This window comes from Notechis scutatus, chromosome 2 (genome assembly GCF_049901735.1).
Source record: "Notechis scutatus isolate UNSWTSFEM ecotype Mainland chromosome 2, rNotScu1.2, whole genome shotgun sequence".
In the NCBI taxonomy this organism is placed as follows: domain Eukaryota; kingdom Metazoa; phylum Chordata; class Lepidosauria; order Squamata; family Elapidae; genus Notechis; species Notechis scutatus.
The window spans coordinates 25429639-25450576 of record NC_142010.1 but is presented as its reverse complement, the minus strand read 5'-3'; the positions used below and the strand labels follow the sequence as shown (position 1 = coordinate 25450576).

The window sequence follows — 20938 nt, the reverse complement described above, 5'->3', positions numbered from 1 at the left end:
CAACAAGCAGAAAAGTTCCTTCCAGCAGCAGCTTCGTCAGAACCTAGAAGATCTGGCCGCCTGTGCAAGCGCCCCAGTTATTTGAAGGACTACGCATGTTCCGTTCTGGAGGAAAGGAGTGAGCTGAAGTCTTCACTCCGGTCCGTGTTTCCAGCGGGAACACGGACCGTTCCTATTGGCTGATGCCGTTTGACAGCTGGCTATAAAAGGGAGCTGTCAAACAGCATCAGCTGCTGTCCGCCAGCTGGCTGCCTTGTTAGCGCGGCAGCCGCGGTGACCCTTTATCGTTACAATAAAGTAAAGCTGAAGTTCGCTCTGTGTTCGCCTCAGGTTATTCCGCCGCTCTATAACAGCTGTCATCTGCTTCTTTCATTTTTTCCTGCTTAGAAACTTGGAAACATCTGATAACTATCCCCAAATCAGAAAGCCAGTAGTAAAACTGTAGACATTGCCAAGATCCATTCTAGGAAAATCAGAGTTTTCCCTTCTGAAAAAGGTTTAAATTTTATTTTTAAAAAGTTAACTAGTGCCTACCATTTTGCTGCTCACCAAAGAACTACTAGGTATGTTTTATTAGGGTTAATTACTGCTCAAAAGATAACCTTAGTTTCTTTAGCCTATGTGTAAGTTCAGCTGGGGGTCTAGCAGTGCAAATTTCCAGCGTGTACAATTTTGTTTTGTTTTTTAAAGGCTTTTATGAAGATGTTCACAAGAGACAATGTCTTTTGGCTTGGCCTCAAGAAAAAATCAAATCAATCTTGAAGTGGCTAGATGGAGAAAATTCAATGTGAGTCTTCCTCTTTCCCTTTCAGTTGGCAAGAGCCAAAAGTTAATTGCCTTCACTGAGGCTCCATGCAGCTCAGGACTGATCCTAGAAAGAACCTGCTGGCTGCCAGTATTCAGGAGTTGCCCTCTAAAAAGATTTGGCCCTACTAATGAAACTTGAAATGCATTATGGGTAGTCCTCGATTTACAGCCATTCATTTAGCAAACATTTAAAGTTACAACAGCACTGGAAAAAAAGACTTGTGATTGATCCACACAATTACAATCATCATTAGTATCCCCATGATCACATGATCAAAATTTGGTCAAGTAGCTCATATTTATTTGTTAGCAAAATTTATATGGCCACCCAATTCACTCATAGTGACTTTGGGTAGCTTATAGAAATAAAAGAACAATACTAAACCCAATAACACCCCCCCTCCCAATTGATAACAATCAAATAAAGCAATTGATGGGCTCCATGTCACCCTGGGGTGCCTAGTTTGCTAGCAAAACAGTTAGAATGATTGCAGCATACTGGGGTCGAGTTTGCCACTTGTGACCTTCCCAAGAAGCAATTTCAGGGAAAGCTGAATCCACTTAAAATCATTTGATTCACTCAACAACTGCAGTGACTCGCTTAACTATAGCAAAGCAAAAAAAAAAAGTTATAAAATTGGGCACAACTCAGTTAACTGCTTTGCTTAAGCAATGGAAATTCCAGTCCTAATTGTGGACTGCCTGTACAAATAGCGTGCTCAGAATTAGTCCAGAATGTAGAGCTCCTGGGACACAGCAGTACTGTACAGTCAACACTACCCCATAGGTGAATTGGGGAACAATCTGCAGAATCACCTTTGAGAAGGCAAGGCTCCGCTAGATGAACTGTAAACTCTGGACCTCTTTGGTACTGCAGTGGGGGATATTTCCAAGGGCCTAATTTCTGCTTCTATTGCAGGTTGGAAGTCGTGGGAAATGGAGGAGACTGCGTTTTTGGATGATGATGCCGAAGCCAGCTCAGGGAGATGCAGTACTAAACACCGCTACATTTGCAACAACCACAAAAAAAATACCCTAAGAGACCCTGAAAAATCTTTAATGACCAGTCAAAACAAAGACATAGTCATCGTTTTTTTTTACAGTCATGTAAAAAGGAAAATGCACCCTCTGAAATAGAAATCTACAGGACACACACATACCCCATATACACATACACAGACCAATACCTGCTGTTTGACTCCCACCACCCACTTCAATACAAACTAGGAGTCATAAGGACACTGCATTACAGGGCAGAAACATCCCTGCTGTCAAGGATGCCCAAAAGAAAGAAAATAGGCACCTGATGACACTGTGGGTATCCAAATTAAACCTTTATGAAATCAGCATCTTCAGTGGAAGAATCCGGTTATTCCTTACATGGTGGATAGCTAAAATGGATATTTGAAAAACACCATATACCGTATTTGCCGGGCGTATAAGACGACTGGGCGTATAAGGCGACCCCCAACATTTCCACTCAAAATATAGAGTTTGTTATATACTGCCGTATAAGACTACCCCCTCTTCCACACACCTTCCACTTTTGCACTTTTTTTTTTTTTTTGGCGCACTTTTCTGCTTTGGACAATTTTGAAATGAGCTAATCCAATTTTGAACCAAGAATATGCAAATAGCTATGGAGTTTAGAAATGAGTTTTAAAAATATTTTCATTGCTTACCATTAAGCGTAAAATATGTTGTAAATAAAATGAGAACACAGGAAACATTCTCTTCTCAATACAGCTGATCTCTCTCTCTCTCTCTCTCTCTCTCTCACACACACACACACAAAACCCGGACACTGAAAAGGCTGCCAAGGAACAGTATATTCAATGCCTTCTCTTTAATCAAGAAACAAGGAATTCCTTAGAATCTTTTTTTTCCCCAAGTGGCCCTCTTTAAAAAAAAAATGGAGGTAACACTTTCATTCAAAAAGTCTTCCAGTATCTGGAGTCGCTCAGACATATTGAAGTGAGGCAGGAGAGTAAGTGAAATTTGAAATGATCCAGCTACCGTTTTCTTCCCTCCTCCGCCCGAAGGCCATTATCTCCACGTCAAAACGAACGAGGGGAGGCAAAGAAGCCAAACACGCTAAAAGGATCTCTTTATTTTCCTACACAAGGTCACACCTACTTTTCCGCATTCAAAGGACAACCTCTCCTCACCACCACCACACACACACACACACCCCAATACCCGCAAACAATGTTCTGGGCATTAATCACCATTGCTACATTAACCTGGTAAATTTATACCCTGCCTCCCCAGTGTTGCTTTGACGGCAGGGATTTCACACAGCGGGGCGCTCGCTAGCTCTCTTCTCCGCTCTCCCACCGTTCGCACATGTTGGAAGCACCGTAAAACCTGATAACCCACCCGGGGCTCCCCATCCTTAACCTACAGACGCCCGCATGCAAAACCTGCGTGCAAAAAGAAAAAAAGAAAAAAAGAAAAGAAAAGTACGCCGCACGTGAGGATCTTCGAATCCTCTCCTCCCCACACCGCTAAGGAAGGAAGAGGGGGAAGGTTGCGCAGCGCGTGGCGCAGTGACACCCGCCACACACACACACACACACACACACACACACACACACACCGCTCCCCCCAGCCTCCCTCCCGGCTGCAACTCAAGCTCGAAGTGGGAGTCGGAGTCCTCCCGGCGTATAAGACGACCCCCCACTTGGAGGCATGTTTTTCAGGGCAAAAAAGTCGTCTTATACGCCGGCAAATACGGTACTTGTATTCTTCAAACCCACCAACACACTGAGACAGAGGTTTGCCCATCCTAAAGATTGGGCACCAAAACATAAGAGTAATTTATTGCATGCCGTCCAGGGCAGCGAAGGATGTTCAGTGCTCTAGAAACAAGCAGCTTTTTCAAGAAGAAGCAACACCACAGGACCAGAATCAACAGTATACCTTCATCGGAAAGGGAAAAAAAGACACTCTTTTGAGGACAATAATGTTGACATTTTAGACAAGGAAAATGAGAGGAGTGAAGGAATCCATTTATGAAAAAGTGAAAAACGCTTTTCTCAGCAGAGGTATGACATAACCTTTCCCCATATTTTATGCTGCTCTTTCATTAGTCCCCAAGAAAATTAAAACCAGTACACAGGTTCATTAGGGAGGCACATTTAATGACTCATCTGAGGTAAAGGATTTAGGAATATTTAGATCCCAATGACTCTCTTGTCTATCCAGATTAGGCGAGGAATGAAACCTCTCGGATGACATATATGGGATCCCCATAACCAATTTGCTCAGATTGAATGAGTTACTTGGATAAGCAGGGAAACATTTTGAATCAGCAAGGTAAAATCCAGTTGTCATAACTCAACTTTCAAACAACTTTACCTGGATGACTGAGAATCTTCATCAACCTATTCAAGTAGCTCTCACCTCAATAATTTGATATAATTTTATGACTAGCTATGAGAAAGGCATTGCAGTTTATATCCGTTGACTAGAAGTGGACAAAACATAAGGTATAGTTTGCAGTTGTAACATCAAAATTTGCTATATTGGCAAATACATGGGAATGACTTTTAACAAATATTTTTGGACTGATGGATAAAAATTATATTTGGCAGTATTGTAAATAATTTCTAGATTGCATCTATATTGACTAATCTTGCATTTTGTAACTTGTCGTTCCTTTATTAAGGATTTTGTACATTCAATTCAGAAAAAGTTGTGTCTTTGCATTAAAATCTATTTAAATGAACATTCTTGTACATCTATGGATTAATAATATTAAGGATGCCTTAACTGGTTTGGAACTAAGATTAGAATTCAGCAGGGCAAGGATCAAAGATAGGTGTTCTTAAATAGGATTCCACAGATGTCTTTGTAGTCTATGGATAGATTTCAGGTCCATGAAATTTGCTGATCCCTGTATTAAACATTTTAACATTCCATTATAGTATGGTTGCATAAGGAGGGTTTTAAGTCACAATTGACTTGCTGGGTTCACATATATCTCTGGACCCAAACCAGAAATTACAGTATGTCAGAATGTGGGAACCATACCAGTCACTTCCTTTGAATTGATAAATCTCAAAGTAAATTCATAAGTGCCACCCAGCTTTCTACTGCAGGATTTTGCCCTGAAAAGAACATCCAAAACATCTGTAATATTTATGTTCTTTTTGTTGGCTCTGTAGGCAGAAAAGTCATCAAGGAAGCAGGATCATTCTTTTATGAATAAAAGTTGAGCTAAGTTCAGTACTATATATCTGGCTTAATTACATTTATATTCCACCACAGTAATGCCGTTCTTCCATTTGCTTCATGATTTATTTTTAAAAAAGTGAATTGTGTTTGAATTTTAAGCTAACGTTTTCAAAATATTTGTACTCTTAATGCACTAAACTATGACAGTGCAAGCCACTGGATTACAAACTTAAGAGTAAAACCTTATTACCTAAGTTTGGATAATGAAATGTTTTCAAGAAAACAAGCTGAGAGAATACCAGGGATCGCTCATTTCAATCCTGAGCTCCAAATATTCCCTTATCGAAACTCTAGTTCGTTTGTGATTCAAATAAGTGAACAATCACCTCATTAGTGTTAGTTTGGGGAACACAATTTCCGGTGGGCCGCACTACAATTCCTTTCACCAGAGCCAGTGTGACTTGAAGTAACAGGAAATGAGTTCCAACAAGAGGGGACCTAAAAGTGCTTTTTCAGGAGGCAATTGGACTGTTGTTTTTTCTTTGAAGACATTTTGCTTCTCATCCAAGAAGATTCTTCAGCTCCGACTGGATAGTGGGGAGTGGAAGGATTTATATTCCTTGCAGACAGCTGGTCATTTGTCTCCTTTTAGAGAGTCGTGAGGTACTTGGAGGTTTATCTGTGTCCTCAGGGTCACCTGAGTGGTGCTCCTGGTTCCTGAAGTCTGCATTTTTTTTCCTCTGGGAATCCGTTCATACTTGCACACCATTCGAAGGGACACAGAAATAAACCTCTAAGTGCTTCAATGACCCTTTAAATGCAAATAACCAGCTGTCTGCAAGGAATATAAATATTTCCATTTCCCCACCATCCAGTCCGAGCTGAAGAAGGTTCTTGGATGAGAGGCGAAACGTCTACAAAGAAAAAACAACAACAAAGTCCACTTGCCTCCTGGAAAAAAAAAAAAAACCACCTTTGTGACAACCATGACTTGGATGACTGAGAATCTCCATAGAGAACAAGAAGGGACTTCCTGTTCTTTCGGCTGTCCCTTCCGGCGCGCGAAGCGTTACCGCGCCAACGTCTCCCGTTGCCGGCTCACTACCTCGACGTCGCCTCGGCCGCGCCCCTTCCGCGAGGCAGCTCGGCCAATCGGAGCTCCCGCCGGAAGGGCCTCGCGCCGTCTTGGCGAAAAGAGAGCGCATCGTGCGCGGTCGGTGGGCGGGCGGGCAGGCAGGCAGCCACCATGAGCGGAGGCCTGGGAGGAATGACGGCGGAGCAGCTCTTGCAGCAGAGGCTTCTCCGGAGCCGCCTGCGAGGCGCGCAGCACCCGGGCCTGGGCATCGGAGGCCCGATCCCGCCGTCGCTGCTGCAGCCCGGCCCGCCATGCCTGCTCTCTCCTCCGGAGCCACCCGACTCTCCGCCGCCCGGCACGACGCCCGCCGAGATCCCCGCCGGCCCGCGTTACCCGAGCGAGACCTGGTGCTCCTTGTGCCGCGTCTACTGCCCGGATCCGGTGTGCCTTCCCTGCGGGCACAACTTCTGCACCGCCTGCATCGGGCAGCGCCTGGGCGAGCCCAAGATCAACATCTCCTGCCTGGAGTGCGGCGCCAGCGCCCGCAAGAGGAACCTCCGGCCCATCAAGCCGCCGTCGCTGCTGGCCAACCTGGTGCTGGAGAGGCCCAAGCGGCAGAGGCTCGATTCCTTCACCGGACCGGCGGCGGCAGCGGCGGCGGCGGCGGCGGCAACAGCCACACTAGTCCCCCCGGCGAGCGCAGCAGTAACACCAGTGGCGCCGCCGGCGCCGGTGGTGACTACCCCGACAATCGTCCCTCCGGCGCCCGTCGTCTCAACGCCCGCCACCCCGCCGCCTCCGTCCCCAACGCCGCCGCCGGCCACCCCTCCGCTGCTTCTCGCGCCGTCCCCGGCCGCCCCCTCCACGCCGCCCCCGGCCCCCTTGCCCGTCGCCTCCCCGACCGGGAGAAGGGCGCCCGTGGCTCTCGGAGGGGCTGGAGACGGGAACGGGGAGAGGCTGTGCGAGATCCACCAGGACGTGCTGCAGTTCTTCTGCGAGGAGGACCAGACGCCCATCTGCGCACACTGCGACCGATCCCAGGAGCACCGCGCTCACACCATCTTCCATGTCGAGAGGGCGGCCCGGGATTACAGGGTAAGGAGGAGCCAGGGGGCCCTCTTGTCTAAACGCCCCCCCTCTTCCTTCTATTTTCTTAAAAAAAAAAAAAATTCGTTACGTTTTTGCTGTGGAAAATTAGATGTAGGAAATGCCAGACGGAAATAGCATCTATTAAAAGTGTGCTTTCCAGTTGAGGATATACGTTTTCCCCAAAATCATTTAATAGAGCCAGAGCCTTCGTTAAGAGTGGGCAAGGCAGCTTACGAGAACATAATGCTAAATTAAAACAGTTAAAGACAAAATAAAAACAGACAACCTGGACTAAAAATCAATTATGAAAATACTACCACAGCCCCCTTTCCCTATGGTATATATTACATACATACATACTTTTTATTATTATTTATATAAGTAATAACCCAGACCTAGTACCAAAGCTAGGTTTTAAGGGCCTTTTTTTAGAGCACCAGGCTGTGCCATTTGTATCTTTGGGGAGCAGTAAGATAGGTATGGGCCATGACAGGGAATGCACACTTTGTAGGTGCTGTAATATGACAATATTTAATAGAAGGTATCAGGTAATACTCAACCCAAAGGTACCAGCTAGCTAACAATGGAAGAAGAATGGTCCCTCAGGGAACCAGGTTCTATGCCACAAAGGCTTTTAAAAGTGGGAACTAGCACCTTGAATTATGTTCAAAAGCCAACTGGCAGGCAAGGCAGCTCACTAGCAGTATTGTTTTGTACAATTCAATTGCCCATCAAGCTACCAATATTTCTTTAGCGCCCCCTTTTTATAGCACCTAAAGTGCGCTCCCTCCCTCCCCCTCCATATATATATATATATATGTATATATATATATTGTTTTCTGAGGTTTTCGCGGGTATTTGTATGTGGATCTTTGGTTATTCGGGTTTTCTCCCGCGTAAAATTGGAAGTATCTAGGCAAGTATCGAATAACCAAAGATCCATATATGTGAATATGAAAAATACATAAGGCCCCTTTACTGTGTTTTGAACCAGCTATACTTTCTGGATGGAAGCACATTGTACTAGTCCAAATACGAAGTGACCAGGGCTTTAATGAATTGTAAATTGATAATATGGACATTTAAATGTTAATTTGACTGAGCAATCTGTTTTATTGACAGCAGGGTTATGAATATGGGTATCCAGCAATCTCAGAAGTGCTAAACATATCTTTGTGCAATGATCTGGAAGGCAAGACACTTAAGTAGTTTTCAATTTATAACCGCAATTGAAGCAAGGTTTCCGTTGCTAAACAAGACAGTGGCTATGTGACTTTTGTCCCATTTTTTGACCTTTCTTGGCACAGTTAAGTGAATTAGTGTTAATCTGGCTTCCCCTTTGACTTTGCTTGTCAAATGGTTCCAAAAGGTGATCACATGATTGGGACACTGCAACCGTAGTGAGCTTGTTGCCAAGCAACCAAATGTTGATCACATGACCACAGGTTGTTTGTGCTGCAACAGTCTGAAAAATAGTAATGAGTCACTTTTTTCAGTGCCACTGTAACTTTGAACAGTCACTAAATGAATATTTGTAAGTTGAGGACTACTTGTGTTGCGTTTACTATATGGAATGCACAACATATTAAATAATCATACTTCTGTTTGTAGCTTAATTTCATGTATTTATTGATAAAGCTTGAATATTTATTATATTTTCCTGTTTCTTTAACAAGACCGGGTTCAGAAGAGAAATTTTTGATTTATTTATGCTTGCTACACTATGTTCTTACAAGTTAGCAGCATCTGATTGACTATCTGATCATGAAAAGGCCAAATAGCCATTAGAGCCTAGTATTTAGTTAAAAGGCTGTTGGAGGATCCCAGAACTGCATACTAGGTTTTGAAGGGTTGTTTTTTTTTAATTACTTTTGATTCACAAATCCATGCAAGTATTTGAAAATTCAACTGTCACCAACATTTGCACAAGGGCCTTCTCTAGTTTTAGCTCTAATGAAATAAAATATGCAGCTAAATGGAGCATTGTAATCTCTGGTGTCCAATATCAAGGTTTTGTGTATTGTATTACTTTGGTGATCTATGGGACTATGGGGTTGGTACAGATAGAATCAGTGCCCAAGACTCTTGAATGTTGTTTTAAGAAGCAAGAGTTAGCTTTATGGCTGTCACCCGTTATGAAGCCTAAAGAAACAAGAACGTTCATACTAGTGGGAATGAGATGACGTCAGTATTCTGCTTTGTATACCTATTCCTTTTGGATAGGCATTATGGCAGTGTAGTGGATAAGAAATATTGGCCCAACAACATTCTAACCTATGTTGCAATTATCCACTATAGTATTTCTCAAACTTTTTGTTCTGGAGGACCCTTGAGGTCTCTGAGTTTCCCTGCATACAAATTAATATATATACCTCCCAGAGTCACTCTGGGAAGGGAGATGACAGTTTCTAAATTTGACATATAAATAAAATAAATATCTACAGCTAGCATTATGTGGCATGCAAAGTCAATCACAACCTCTTGCTGAACCCCTAGAAACTTCTCAGGGACCCCAGTTGAGAAAGGCTAATCTAGTTTGTGTGCAGTCCCATCCAGTTTGGTTTATTTACGGGTTAGTATGTTGTGTGAAGTAGCCAATTGAGGTAAAATAGTTAACCAAAGATTAGCATATTATGTGAACGCAGGCTGCCTGTGCTGTAATTTCCAAGGTCTTACTGCCTCTAATCTTCTCCCCCCTATCTCAAGCCGTTTTTATTTATTCAGGCGCGAGTTAAGGCACAATTAGAAACTCTGAAGCAGGAAAAAAATAATCTGTGGAGCCAGAAGTTGTCAGGCGAAAAGAAAATCCAAGAATACACGGTAGGTACTATTACATATCATGAGCAGAGAAGTAGGGCTTGAATTTCTGAATTCCTCACACACACACTCTTCTCAAAAATTCTCCTTATTGTGTTTTGATTCTCCGTTTCTTCAAAGTGTTCTATGGCCATTTCTTCTGTGTCTGCACTGTCTCTTATGCAACATCTACAAGAAGTCCTCAATTGGGACCCAAATTTCCTTACAAAGCAAGCAGTTGTTAAGTGAGTTGTGCCTGATTTTATGTCCTAGTTTGCCACAGTTCTTGAGCGAATCACCGCAGTTGTTAAGTGGAACACATGATCATTAAGCAAATCCCTCTTTTCCTATTAACCTTGCTTGTTGGAAGCTGGCTAGGAAAGTTGCAAATGGTGATCCCATGACTCCAGGATGCCATATAATACAATCAGTTTTGCACTGTGTCTCCTTCAACCCCATAATGATCTTCTGGTTATATTCCTCATTGGGATGGTTCACTCCTTTCTCACCCCGCCTCTGGTCCTTATAGGAAAAGGTTGAGACTGAAAGGAAGGACATCGTCACTGAATTTGAACAGCTGCATCAGTTCCTGAAAGAACAGGAGGAACGCCTGCTGACCCAGCTGGAAGAGCTAGATAAAGACCTAGAGAAGCAGAAAGACGACATGATGACCAAAATCTCAGAAGAACTTACCCGTCTTGGTGATGTCATCACTGAGATGGAGATGAAAAGCAAGCAACCGGCGAGTGAATTTTTGCAGGTGAGACTTTGCGATCACAAAGGTCTCTCTTTCTGGCTTGGAGGTGACCTTACCAATGAGTCAGAGGCCCTGGCACTGGGCTCCCAAGGTTTTGGATGTGAGGTTTGTGAATTCCTGGCCCTTAGATATAGTTGGTCAGACATGAACTTGGATGTGATCCCTACTGGAACCCAGAACAAGGATTCAACTATTTATTCTTAGGGGGGGGGGGGGAAATCTACATATTGGCCACAGTGGGGTACAGGCCATAGACAGGTAATGGGGGCTTCCCTGAAAAGTGTTCCCCCTTCCCTTTCTACTCTGCACATGTGTTGGCATTGGCCTTTCTGGTTGGTGCGGCTGTTTGTGATGAAGCCAGATTAATTCCATGCTATGGGTGGGAGTATTTTCCACCCTTGCAGAGTGTTGACCTTTCATGGGAAGATGAAGGGGGACCTTACTAGTTTGGTCTGTGCTCTCATGGAACGGTGCCCTTCGACTTCTACAAGGGAGAGCTGGAGCTCTGGAGCTCCTCCCATTGCAGGATGCTATGACATCGTAGCATTCTGCTGTTGGCAGATGTACTTCCAGGTCCCTCAGCCTGACCTGAAGGCTGTTGAGAAGCTGGCCTGGATGATCCCATTCCTTCAGGTTCATGTCGGGACCCATCGGGTATGGCTGCCATGCAGACCTCTAGTACGTACTGTCCTGTTAATATGGGTTCTCTCAAGGGCGATTGGGTTCTCGGGCTGCAGCCGCTGCAGTGACGGGATGGGATTCGATGTTGCTCCTAACATTTGGTCCATGGATGAGTTGCATGCCTCCAAAGAGACACGGGTTGGTGCGGGGAGCGGGGGAGGAAAGTAAACTTGGGCACATAGTGAACAAGTGGGGTTTCTCTTGTGGAGAAGAACAAGAGGGTGTTGTGCCGTATGTGTGCCTGCAAAAAAGCCTGCGTTTTCTGGGATCTCCTTAGGGTCTTCCTGTGGTCCACTCCGTGGCGAACATCATATGTAGCTATTCCAAGGATGTGAGGCTGGTTTATTTTAAAAATCGAGCAGCACCTCCTGCGCACTTGATCTCTTGGCACAGAATCCTTTTGTTTTGTTTTGTTTTGTTTTTTAATTATTTTGCAACCAGCTTTCTGATCACAAGCAACAAGGACAAGATTTTTAGGTAACCTGTGACGTGCAGAGAATCTCTCTGAGGCACAACGGGTGATGGTGAAGAGTCACCGTGACCCTGGGACGGGGCATTGCGGGGGTGGGGGGGGGGAGGCCTTTGGGGGTCCTTCCTTCTGAGCCTGGGCTTGTCAAAGCACAAGGCGCAGTTGCCTCGGTTGGGCCGAAGTATAAGCCATGCCCTCCTCTGCATTAGGTGTGCCTACCAGACAGCCCACTTAGAGGTCCTGTGGGTGGTGAAGCAAGGTGTAGCTGGTGGGCAGGCCTTGGAGGGGGCCACAAAGCCAGCCTGCTCACTGGCAGAAAGGGTGGGCGGACAGTTCGGGGAGGAGAAGGCTGCTGAAAGAATTAGGGCAGCCCTTCTCCTCAGAGAACCAGTTACAGCACCAGGGAGAGCAACGTGGCCTGAAGGCTCCCGTGTGTAACCGGAGCATCCCCCACCTCTTGTCTTGAAGCAAACATCCGATGTTCCACCTCAGGGATCACAGGTAAGAGCCTGAGGGTGACTGGGGGGGCAGGCTACTTCCCCCTGCCTTGTAAGCACCAGAGGCTAGAACAAAGCTCCCACCTGTCATGCCTTGGACAGCGCTCACAGAGTCCTCCTCTGCAGCCCGAGACAAGGGTGCTGAGGCATGCTCCCCATTAGCCAGTGATAGACTGCAGGGGTAGGGCACTGTGAGGCTCAATGTCTTCTTCTTTTTTTCTTTCTTTCTTTTTCTCTTCTAGGACATTAAAACAAACATGGACAGGTACGTACAATTCTCCTCCTTCCCCTTCTCCGCAGGGTCTTCCATTCTAAAGCACCGTCCTTGGGTTTTGTAGGCGGAGGTCATGGAACGCTCTCATATTTTCTGCTAAAATCAGGGCAATCGAGGGGCTTTCGGAGGGAGGTCACATCGGTGGGACTAGCTCTAATCTTAATACATACAAGTGCTCAGCTGCCATAAAAGAAACATGGCAACTGTGACGAAGCAAGAAGAATTATTATTTTTAGAATAGTGGAGCTACCAGACTGTATGCTCATTAACAGAGAGCATAATGTATTATTAATTCTCTAGGGTACATATTGTCAAAATAGATGTTGGAGTTTTGCATAAAAAAAAGCCCGGTAGTTTCTATTACTGGTTTCATTTGCCAGCACTCAAAAGAGTTTCTATTACTGGTTTCATTTGCCAGCACTCAAAAATCTGCCACCTGAAGCAATTACACCACCTTGCGCGTTTGAAGTAGGAGTTAGCATTTCTGGAGCAAGAAAGGCAAATATATAAAAAAGTGAGGTGCTAGAATTTGTTATGTATTAGTGCTGCTTTCCTTGGATTAGGATACTAGGCTAGTATGTTGTTCTCATTGTAGTCCTTAAGAAATACATAAGAAAAATACAGAACATGCCAAAAATTGAACTTTTTCATAAGTGGTGTAAATGTGCTCTTTAAAAATTCAGATGCACCGTAGAACAGTTCCCGTCAGCTGAAGAAGCGACATCCGAGCTGGGAGAGCGACTGGAGTTGCTGTCACGGAAAGGGGTGGTTCTGAAGGAAACTATGAATAGATTTCAAGGTATGCAAAAGGGATTAAATAATCAGTAGCCTCTAATTGCTAACCCAGGATACTGCGGGCCTTTTTAAAGGCTATGCTCATTCTAAGACATTTTGTATGCTCTTTTATTTATCAACGGGCTAGTCTTTAAATCTTGACATAATGCGTTAAGTGCCAGCTTAGATAGGAGGAGCCCCTGTTTTACATCTAAAAATCTCTGATAAGCAGTGAGGGCAAGGGAAGGTAGGATATACACAGACACACAATATATTTCAATGAGATGGCCAATGGAAGCGTTGAATTGAAAGTCAGAATATGATGCAGGCAGAAGCTGCTGTAGGAAAAGAATAAAATGAAAATGGCTCCCTAAGCTGAATGTGCTGAAAAAATAAATATGGAGGGAAAATAGAATTCAGCTATTAGAAGCCATTCAATGGACAGCTGGAGTGAGGGAATCAATATCTACTTGGCTAAAAGCAAGTTGTGCCAAGTATGGAAGATAAAATAATGCCTCACTAACGGATTGGCCATACATTGATCAAGCAATTATTATTTATTTAGCGTGTGGCATACAGTGTCGGGGAAATCCACACATGTTAGGTACACAGTGCAGTCCTGACAGGCTAGATTTCTAGTTCATTCTGTTTGACTCTTGCACATCTATTCTTGGTGCATTATGGTGAGGTGAGAGAGAGGGAAACTAGCTTGGTGCTAATTAACTAGCAGTACTCAGGTTACTGGCTCTTATGGGCTGCCATCACACTGCTTCAGCCTTGCTTCCCTGTGATGGCATCCTGCCATAAAAAGGAGGGAGGGGGAATATAGGGAAGGGGGATGACAGAAACCAGAAGTGCCAACCAGAGACAACAGGTAAAAGATTCGAGGACCCAGGCATGAGAACATAATGCAAAGGCCCATCAAAAAGGTGCCAAACTTTAGACCTGTTACTGAAATACGTAGTTTGAGTAACATTGGACATTACCAGGATGACCGGGGGCTGGGAGAAGGGAAAATCACTGGGTTTATGCAGGAATGTTCAGATCTGGCTTTGCTTACGCTGTAACCACTTGGATTTAGTAAAAACATACCTTTCGCTATGAATGGAATTGGGGGTCTTTCTTTCCTAAATGCCCAAGATGGGACAGGGCTGCCAGCTGGTTTCCGCTCTCAGCATACACGAACACAGCTAGGTTTTTTTCATTGAAGTCCTGTTAGTCATAATATTGCATGCTTTCCAATTGCTGGGGAGGCAGGAGCGAGGGATTGATTGAGGGGAGCTCATTCCGTCTCATGGAGCCGGGCTTGAACCGCCGGAATGGAGACCATTTCTTGTCTGGCAGTTCCAGCATCATTAAGCCACGTCCCTCTGGTTTCACTGGTTAATCAGTAAAGTTAGTTTTCCCTACATTGGAGGAGCTACATTTTGACAAATCCCTGTTTTCTCTAGATAATGTGACATATGCCATCGAGAGAACAGACACTGTGAAATCACTGAATGATAAAAGTGAGTTTTTGGGAAACATCTGTTGAATTTGTACCTGTTTCTGTGTTTTACTTGATTTCCAATGAAAACTGCTTCAGCTACTGAGGATATATTGCTAATGCAGAGTGGGGACATGGATTGCTTTTATTCCAGCACTGAGTATAATCTAGTGCGAATTCTTAGCCAGTTATTCATTTCGCGTTCACAATTCTTTTGTAGAGTGTTTTACCAAAAGACTAATGATTGCAAGTTTATTAAAGAAAGAAAATCAAAACTGTAAATCCAAGGATTAGAAACAGCCTGAAGTAGGAGATTATAAAAACTCTGAATTCTTTTAAAGTATTGTGTGGAACTTCCTTTTATTTTTAGTCATCCGCAGAGTGGCACTTTGTTTTTTTCCCCTCCCTCTTTCTCTTAACTGGGTGAATGAGTCAATTTTTAAAAAAGCATATCTGAGATATATGGCAGGTATGTGAATGAAAAGTACTCTTTGGGGTGCGAGGTTTTATTTCCCTAATCTGTGAGGCAGTTGTTTTTTAATTTTAATATTCGGAGTCTTGATTGTATGGCTCTTGGGTGTAACAAGTCCTTTGATTTGGACTTGAAAGTCCTTGTCCTTTGCTTTAATCTATTAATCTAGCGAATTCCATCTGTTGGCTCTGTTTAAGATCTTAGCAGAGAACTCTCAACAGTCCTGAAACCACCTTAACTGGGGATGCAAGGATTCTATGGCTCAGTAGATAATAGTTTTATTTGTTTTTATTTATTTTTCACATTTTTTTTTGAACCACCCGTGGGATTTATGCAGGTGGCCTGCTGATTCCACACTGTTGTGATTTCTGGGAATCTCAGTCCAAGGTAGAGTTGCAGTGTACCTGAATTTTGGGGAAGTTGCCAGGAATAGCTAACGATACAGAGAGATGTAGTGATACAGAGCTGAGCAAACAAGAGCCAGAAGTGGAAGGAAAATCAAGGTGCTGACAAACGTTGCTTCTTTCTGCTCACAGGAATGTCAGCTCTGGATCTGGATTTCTCAAGTGCTCTTCTGCCCCTGGACCAAAGAAATGCCGGAGATGGAGAATCTCGGCACAGGCTGCCTGCCTTACATTACGTTCCTGACACTCCCCAGAGAATGGATTCCAGGGCTCTGGTTCTGGGCTGTGATGGGTTCACCTCTGGGAGATACTTTTGGGAATTGGAAGTGGGCGATGGGGAATTCTGGGCAGTGGGGGTCACCCGAGATCCTTCCAAGAAGAAGGGGATGATGGACTTCAGCCCAGAGGAGGGGATCTGGGCTGTGGGGCTGTGGAAGGGCCAACACTGGGCCCTCACTTCCCCTGTTACGGCCTTGTCCCTGAGCCAACACCCCAAAAGAATCCGAGTGTCCTTGGACTACGTGGGGGAATGTGTGACCTTTACTGATGCAGACACTGAGGACCCCATCTTCACATTCCCACCAGCTTCTTTTAATGGGGCACGTACCCATCCTTTGCTGTGGGTAGTAGGCTTCCCAGCCCAGTCTGTGTTCCTGAGGCGTATGGGTGTAAAATACCCAGTTGGGGTACATGAAATGGATATAATGAGTCCATAATTTTAAAGTATCCACGTACCCAGAGGAAAAAAAAAATTACGGATCTCTTAAACCTGCCAGATCAGAGCAGGGTATTGAGCCATTTTGATTTAAAGAGATTGGAAAGATTGGCTGTTTTATCTCCGCTTTGTGTACTGTAGAATGTGACATGGAAGCAGAACAACTCTCCTTGCACACCAAGGCCTTAAGAATGTTGCCCTGGGAAACAAAGGAAGAATTGAAAAGGGTAGGTAGGCTGGCTTGGCCTTCCTGACATAATATCCCTTTTAGGACATCCTCTTTCACCAAGGGATCAAGATGACCCCTTTCTAACGTTAGGCTTGACCTTTTTAATTTTGAAAAGAAAAAAAAAAAGAAAGAAAATTAGCTATTAAATTTTTGCATTTTTAGTTCCTCTTCAATCAGTTCATATTTTGCATTTTAAAGATTTTACTTTAAAAATGACTGCATGTGTTTCAGCTGCAATACCTAGCAGTATGTTTTCCTTTGAAATGAAAGGCTTTAACTCTGTCCTTCGTGCTGAAAAAAAACAAAACTTTTTTTTGAGTACCATATACCTAAATTTGGCCATCCCTGGGTCAGAGATCCTAAACGGAAGCACCGAGTCTTGGCATCTGTGGCAGCTTTGACTGGACCGTCCTTCCTCTACACCTGTAGGTTCTTCTCTTTTGCTGCCGTTCTCTGAAACTTGATTACAACCTTCCCTGTCTTCAGTCTGATCCTGGAGATGAAATGGACAGATGTTTGTGCCATAATAATAAACTGGATGCTCTGATTTTAACGATGAAATGCAATGTCTTAAAGATATGTAAAAGGAACTCTGGGGTTATGGTTGATGCCTATAGAATATACAAATCATAATAAAGACTGTTAGTATGTTCTTTAGTGTATTTCATATTCTGTTTGTATAGCATCTCTTTTCTGTATACATATTTTTTTTGTAAAATTTTTGCCATGTCTGCTCGTTGAGCACAGCATGTTTCTGTAAGAAGGAGCAAGTACCCAAAATAAAGCTCGGAGTTTTTTTTAAATCATAATTTTGGGGGAAAACCCAAGGCCCAATTTTAATAACGTTATCTTTTAATCGTGTGCTTAGCTTAGTTCTGACCAACACCCGACGAGTAACTATCCAATGATTTTGGTTGAACACAATGGCTTCTGCTTCAGTAAAATGGAACTTTAAAAGTTACCCTGCTGTATATCAAATTATATTTTCCCACTTTGAAAGTGGATTTCAACTCCCAGCTGACCTAGTTGATCTCAGAAAAAGCCAAGCATGATTTGTATGGAAGATCACCAGGAGGTCCCTGGCTAAACTGGGAAGTGAAAAGAAAATTGAAACGGGCAATGGCAAACTGTCTTGATGTGTTTGCAGAGGAAATTAGACTATATACGGTAGATAAAAAGCTGAATTGAATTTGACATGGGAGTCCCTTTTTTAATTGTGAAGAAAATAATAGGGGAATCTAAACAAGGTATGAAACTTGGCTGTAGTCCTGTCCATTGAAGCAGCCTTCCCCAGCCTTGTATATCTGGATGTGTTAGAATAGACTCCATTCTTCCATGGCAGAGGAGGATGGGAATTGGAGTCCAGGTTATCTGTAAAGTATTAGTTGGCAAACAACATTAAACTGTGGGCCTTTTGGCTGGCACTTAAGAGATCTGGCTTTTCTGACTTCAGGCATGCAAGTCATTTAAAAGTCTAGAGATTCTCAGTCATCCAGGTCATGGTTGTCCCAAAGGTGCTTTTTCAGGAGGCAACCACCTTTTTCTTTTTCTTTTTCTTTGAAACAACCCTCTAAAAGGATGCAAATGACCAGCTGTCTGCAAGGAATACAAACCTTTCCATTCCACGCTATCCTGTCACCCAAAGAAGCTTCTTGGATGAGAAGTGAAATGTCTTCAAAACAAGAAAGTCCAGTTGCCTTCTGAAAAAACACCTTTGGGACAATCATGACCTGGATGACTGAAAATCTCTACAGACCTTTAGCCATACAATTTGGGATGAACACCCTTTGAATGGTGTGTGAGTAGGAGTGGATTTTCAGAGGAAAAAATGGCAGACTACAGGAACCAGGAGCACCACTCAGGTGACCCTGAGGACACAGATAAACCTCCAAGTACCTCACGACTCTCTAAAACAGGGGTGTCCAACCTTGGCAACTTTAAGACTTGTGGACTTCAAGTCCCAGAATTCCTCAGCTAGCATGGCTGGAGGAGGAATTCTGGGAGTTGAAGTCCACAAGTCTTAAAGTTGCCAAGGTTGGACACCCCTGCTCTAAAAGGAGGCAAATGACTAACTGCAAGGAATATAAACCCTTCCATGCCCCACTATCTTGTCAGAGCTTAAGAAGCTTCTTGGATGAGAAGCAAAACATCTTCAAAGAAAAAAAAAACAGTCCAGTTGCCTCCTGAAAAAGCACCTTTGGGAGGATGAAGTCATTTGTTTTACTTCTTTTTCATGCAACCATGGAACTGAAATACACTGATGTCATCTCAGATACATATGGGATGGACCAGGAGTCATTTTTTGTTTGGTAGTACGTAGAAGCAAAATGTCAAGAAATTATTCATCTTCTGGTTGCTGAGAGCAGTCTGGCTAGTGCTGGTATTATTTCTACCACAGGAGCCAGAGTACAAAATACTGGTGGCAATATTAACAACAGATTCTTGGTGGGATTGTCTCAGAGATACTGCTATTTAACTAGTTATCATCAAGTCCCTTTCCACTCTCTTTTTTCGTTAGCTATATCAAGATAAAAGTCCCTCTCTTTTGGAGAAGATTTTAATAGTCTAAACATATTCCATTAGGGAGGAACAAAAATTTATTCTACCACTAAACCAACACAAATCCAACCCTGCTGAGGGTCATGAAAACATTTTGAATATGAGGTTAGAGTCATGATTACTGGAATCTTTGAGTTTGTGATTAAATTAATTTAATTCATTTACTATCGGATGCACTACTGAATTTCCCATTTCCACAAATACTTCTCTTGGTTATATGCCATCAAATTGTTTTTGATTCCTAACTTAGATAGACTTTCTCTGTGGATTTTAGTTACAGAGACTTTTTCTCTCTCACTAAGATAGAAAAGTAGATAAATATATATCAGATGGAGATAATTATTTTTTGTTTGCAGGGTGAACTCACATACAGGTGAAACTCACATACAGTATAGGACTGTAAATCCAAGATCCTAGAGTTCCGGTGCCCCCTGCTGGCTGTATTGGGAATACCCTATTCCGTAGATTCATAAAAAAATAAACAAGTTAATTACCAAATGCACTCTGCAAATAAAGAATTAGCTTAAAGATAAGGGAAATGTGCATAAGATATAGAAACAAAATGTCACAAAATAACACTTAAAAACAAATTACATAAAAAAAGATTGAGATAGTAGTGTGCAGAGAAGCGTCAAAGATAATTAAGGGGGAATAGAGGCTAAAATATGAAGAAGGGTTGCAAGAATTAGGTATGTTTAGTCTAATGAAAAGAAGGACTGGGGTGACATGATAGCAGTGTTCCAATATTTCAGGGGTTGCCACAAAGAAGAGGGAGTCAAGCTATTCTCCAAAGGACCTGAAGGTAGGACAAGAAGAAATGTATGGAAACTTATCAAGAAAAGATCCAATCTAGAACATTGGAGAAATTCCCTGTCAGAACAATTAATCAGTAGAATTGCTGGTCTCCAGAAGTTGTGGGTGGTCCAACACTGGAGGTTTTCAGGAAGAGATTGGGCAGCCATTTGTCTGAAATGGTAAAGGGCTTCCTGCTTGAACAGGGGTTAGACTAGAACAGGGGTCGCCAACCTTTTGGACCTCAGGGACCACCAAACTTATAATTTTAAATCCCGGGGATCACTAATATGAATTTTGACTGACGGTGGCTTGCTGACATTGGTGGGAGAGAGAGAGAGAGAAAGAGATCTGATCTAACCTCTCTCTCTCTCTTTCTCTCTCTCTCTCTCTTTCTCACACACACACACACACAGAGGCAGGGGTGGGATTCAAATTTCTTAACCGGTTCTGTGAGTATGGCCTAATTTGTGGGTGTGGCTTGGTGGTCATGTGACTGGCTGGGCATGGCTTGTATATAAATATTATAAATATTTCTGTAAATATTGAATTTTTTTATAAAAAAAGAGCAACTTTTACTCAAAATCAGGCAAAGCAGGCAGGCAGATTGAGTTGCGCACAAAATCACAGATTCACTCAGAGATCTATCTTTCTGCCATCAGCTACCTGAGTCTGCACTGAATAATAGAAGCTTCAGTCCTAAGGAAGGTTAGGCTCTGCTTAAAAGCAGAGGCAAAGATCTAAAGATTAGCTAGAAAGCAAGAAATCCAACCATTTCCTGCTTTCTAGCTAATCTAAATCTCCCAGCACGGCCGAACAGCTGATGGTTGGGGGAAAAAAAAAGGAAAAATAGCAATTTAGCAGACAAGTTTGCCAGGTAAGG

General features: G+C 43.3%; 1 protein-coding gene across 2 annotated transcripts; it reads left to right on the top strand.

Annotated features, from left to right (window-relative positions):
• Nucleotides 1-6026: 6026 nt before the first annotated feature.
• LOC113424990 (E3 ubiquitin-protein ligase TRIM15-like) lies at nucleotides 6027-17356 on the top strand. Of its 2 annotated transcripts, none has more exons than XM_087953748.1 (7): nucleotides 6027-7156; nucleotides 9875-9970; nucleotides 10476-10706; nucleotides 12593-12615; nucleotides 13308-13423; nucleotides 14850-14906; nucleotides 15893-17356. In XM_087953748.1, exons 1-7 carry the CDS (start codon nucleotides 6233-6235, stop codon nucleotides 16474-16476), a joined length of 2031 nt encoding a protein of 676 aa, XP_087809874.1. In that variant the 5' UTR covers nucleotides 6027-6232; the 3' UTR covers nucleotides 16477-17356. The 2 variants fall into 2 exon arrangements, with proteins under 2 accessions (XP_087809874.1, XP_026542740.2); XM_026686955.2 differs by having other exon boundaries at nucleotides 9857-9970.
• The last annotated feature ends 3582 nt before the right edge of the window (nucleotides 17357-20938 follow it).

Bases quoted from the DNA above. Each gene is read 5' to 3' on its own strand.
- LOC113424990 (XM_026686955.2), top strand. From the start codon at position 6,233: ATGAGCGGAGGCCTGGGAGGAATGACGGCGGAGCAGCTCTTGCAGCAG. The intron at 7,157-9,856 runs GTAAGGAGGAGC...CCCTATCTCAAG, and splicing joins GGGCGGCCCGGGATTACAGG to CCGTTTTTATTTATTCAGGC. The intron at 14,907-15,892 runs GTGAGTTTTTGG...TTCTGCTCACAG, and splicing joins GAAATCACTGAATGATAAAA to GAATGTCAGCTCTGGATCTG.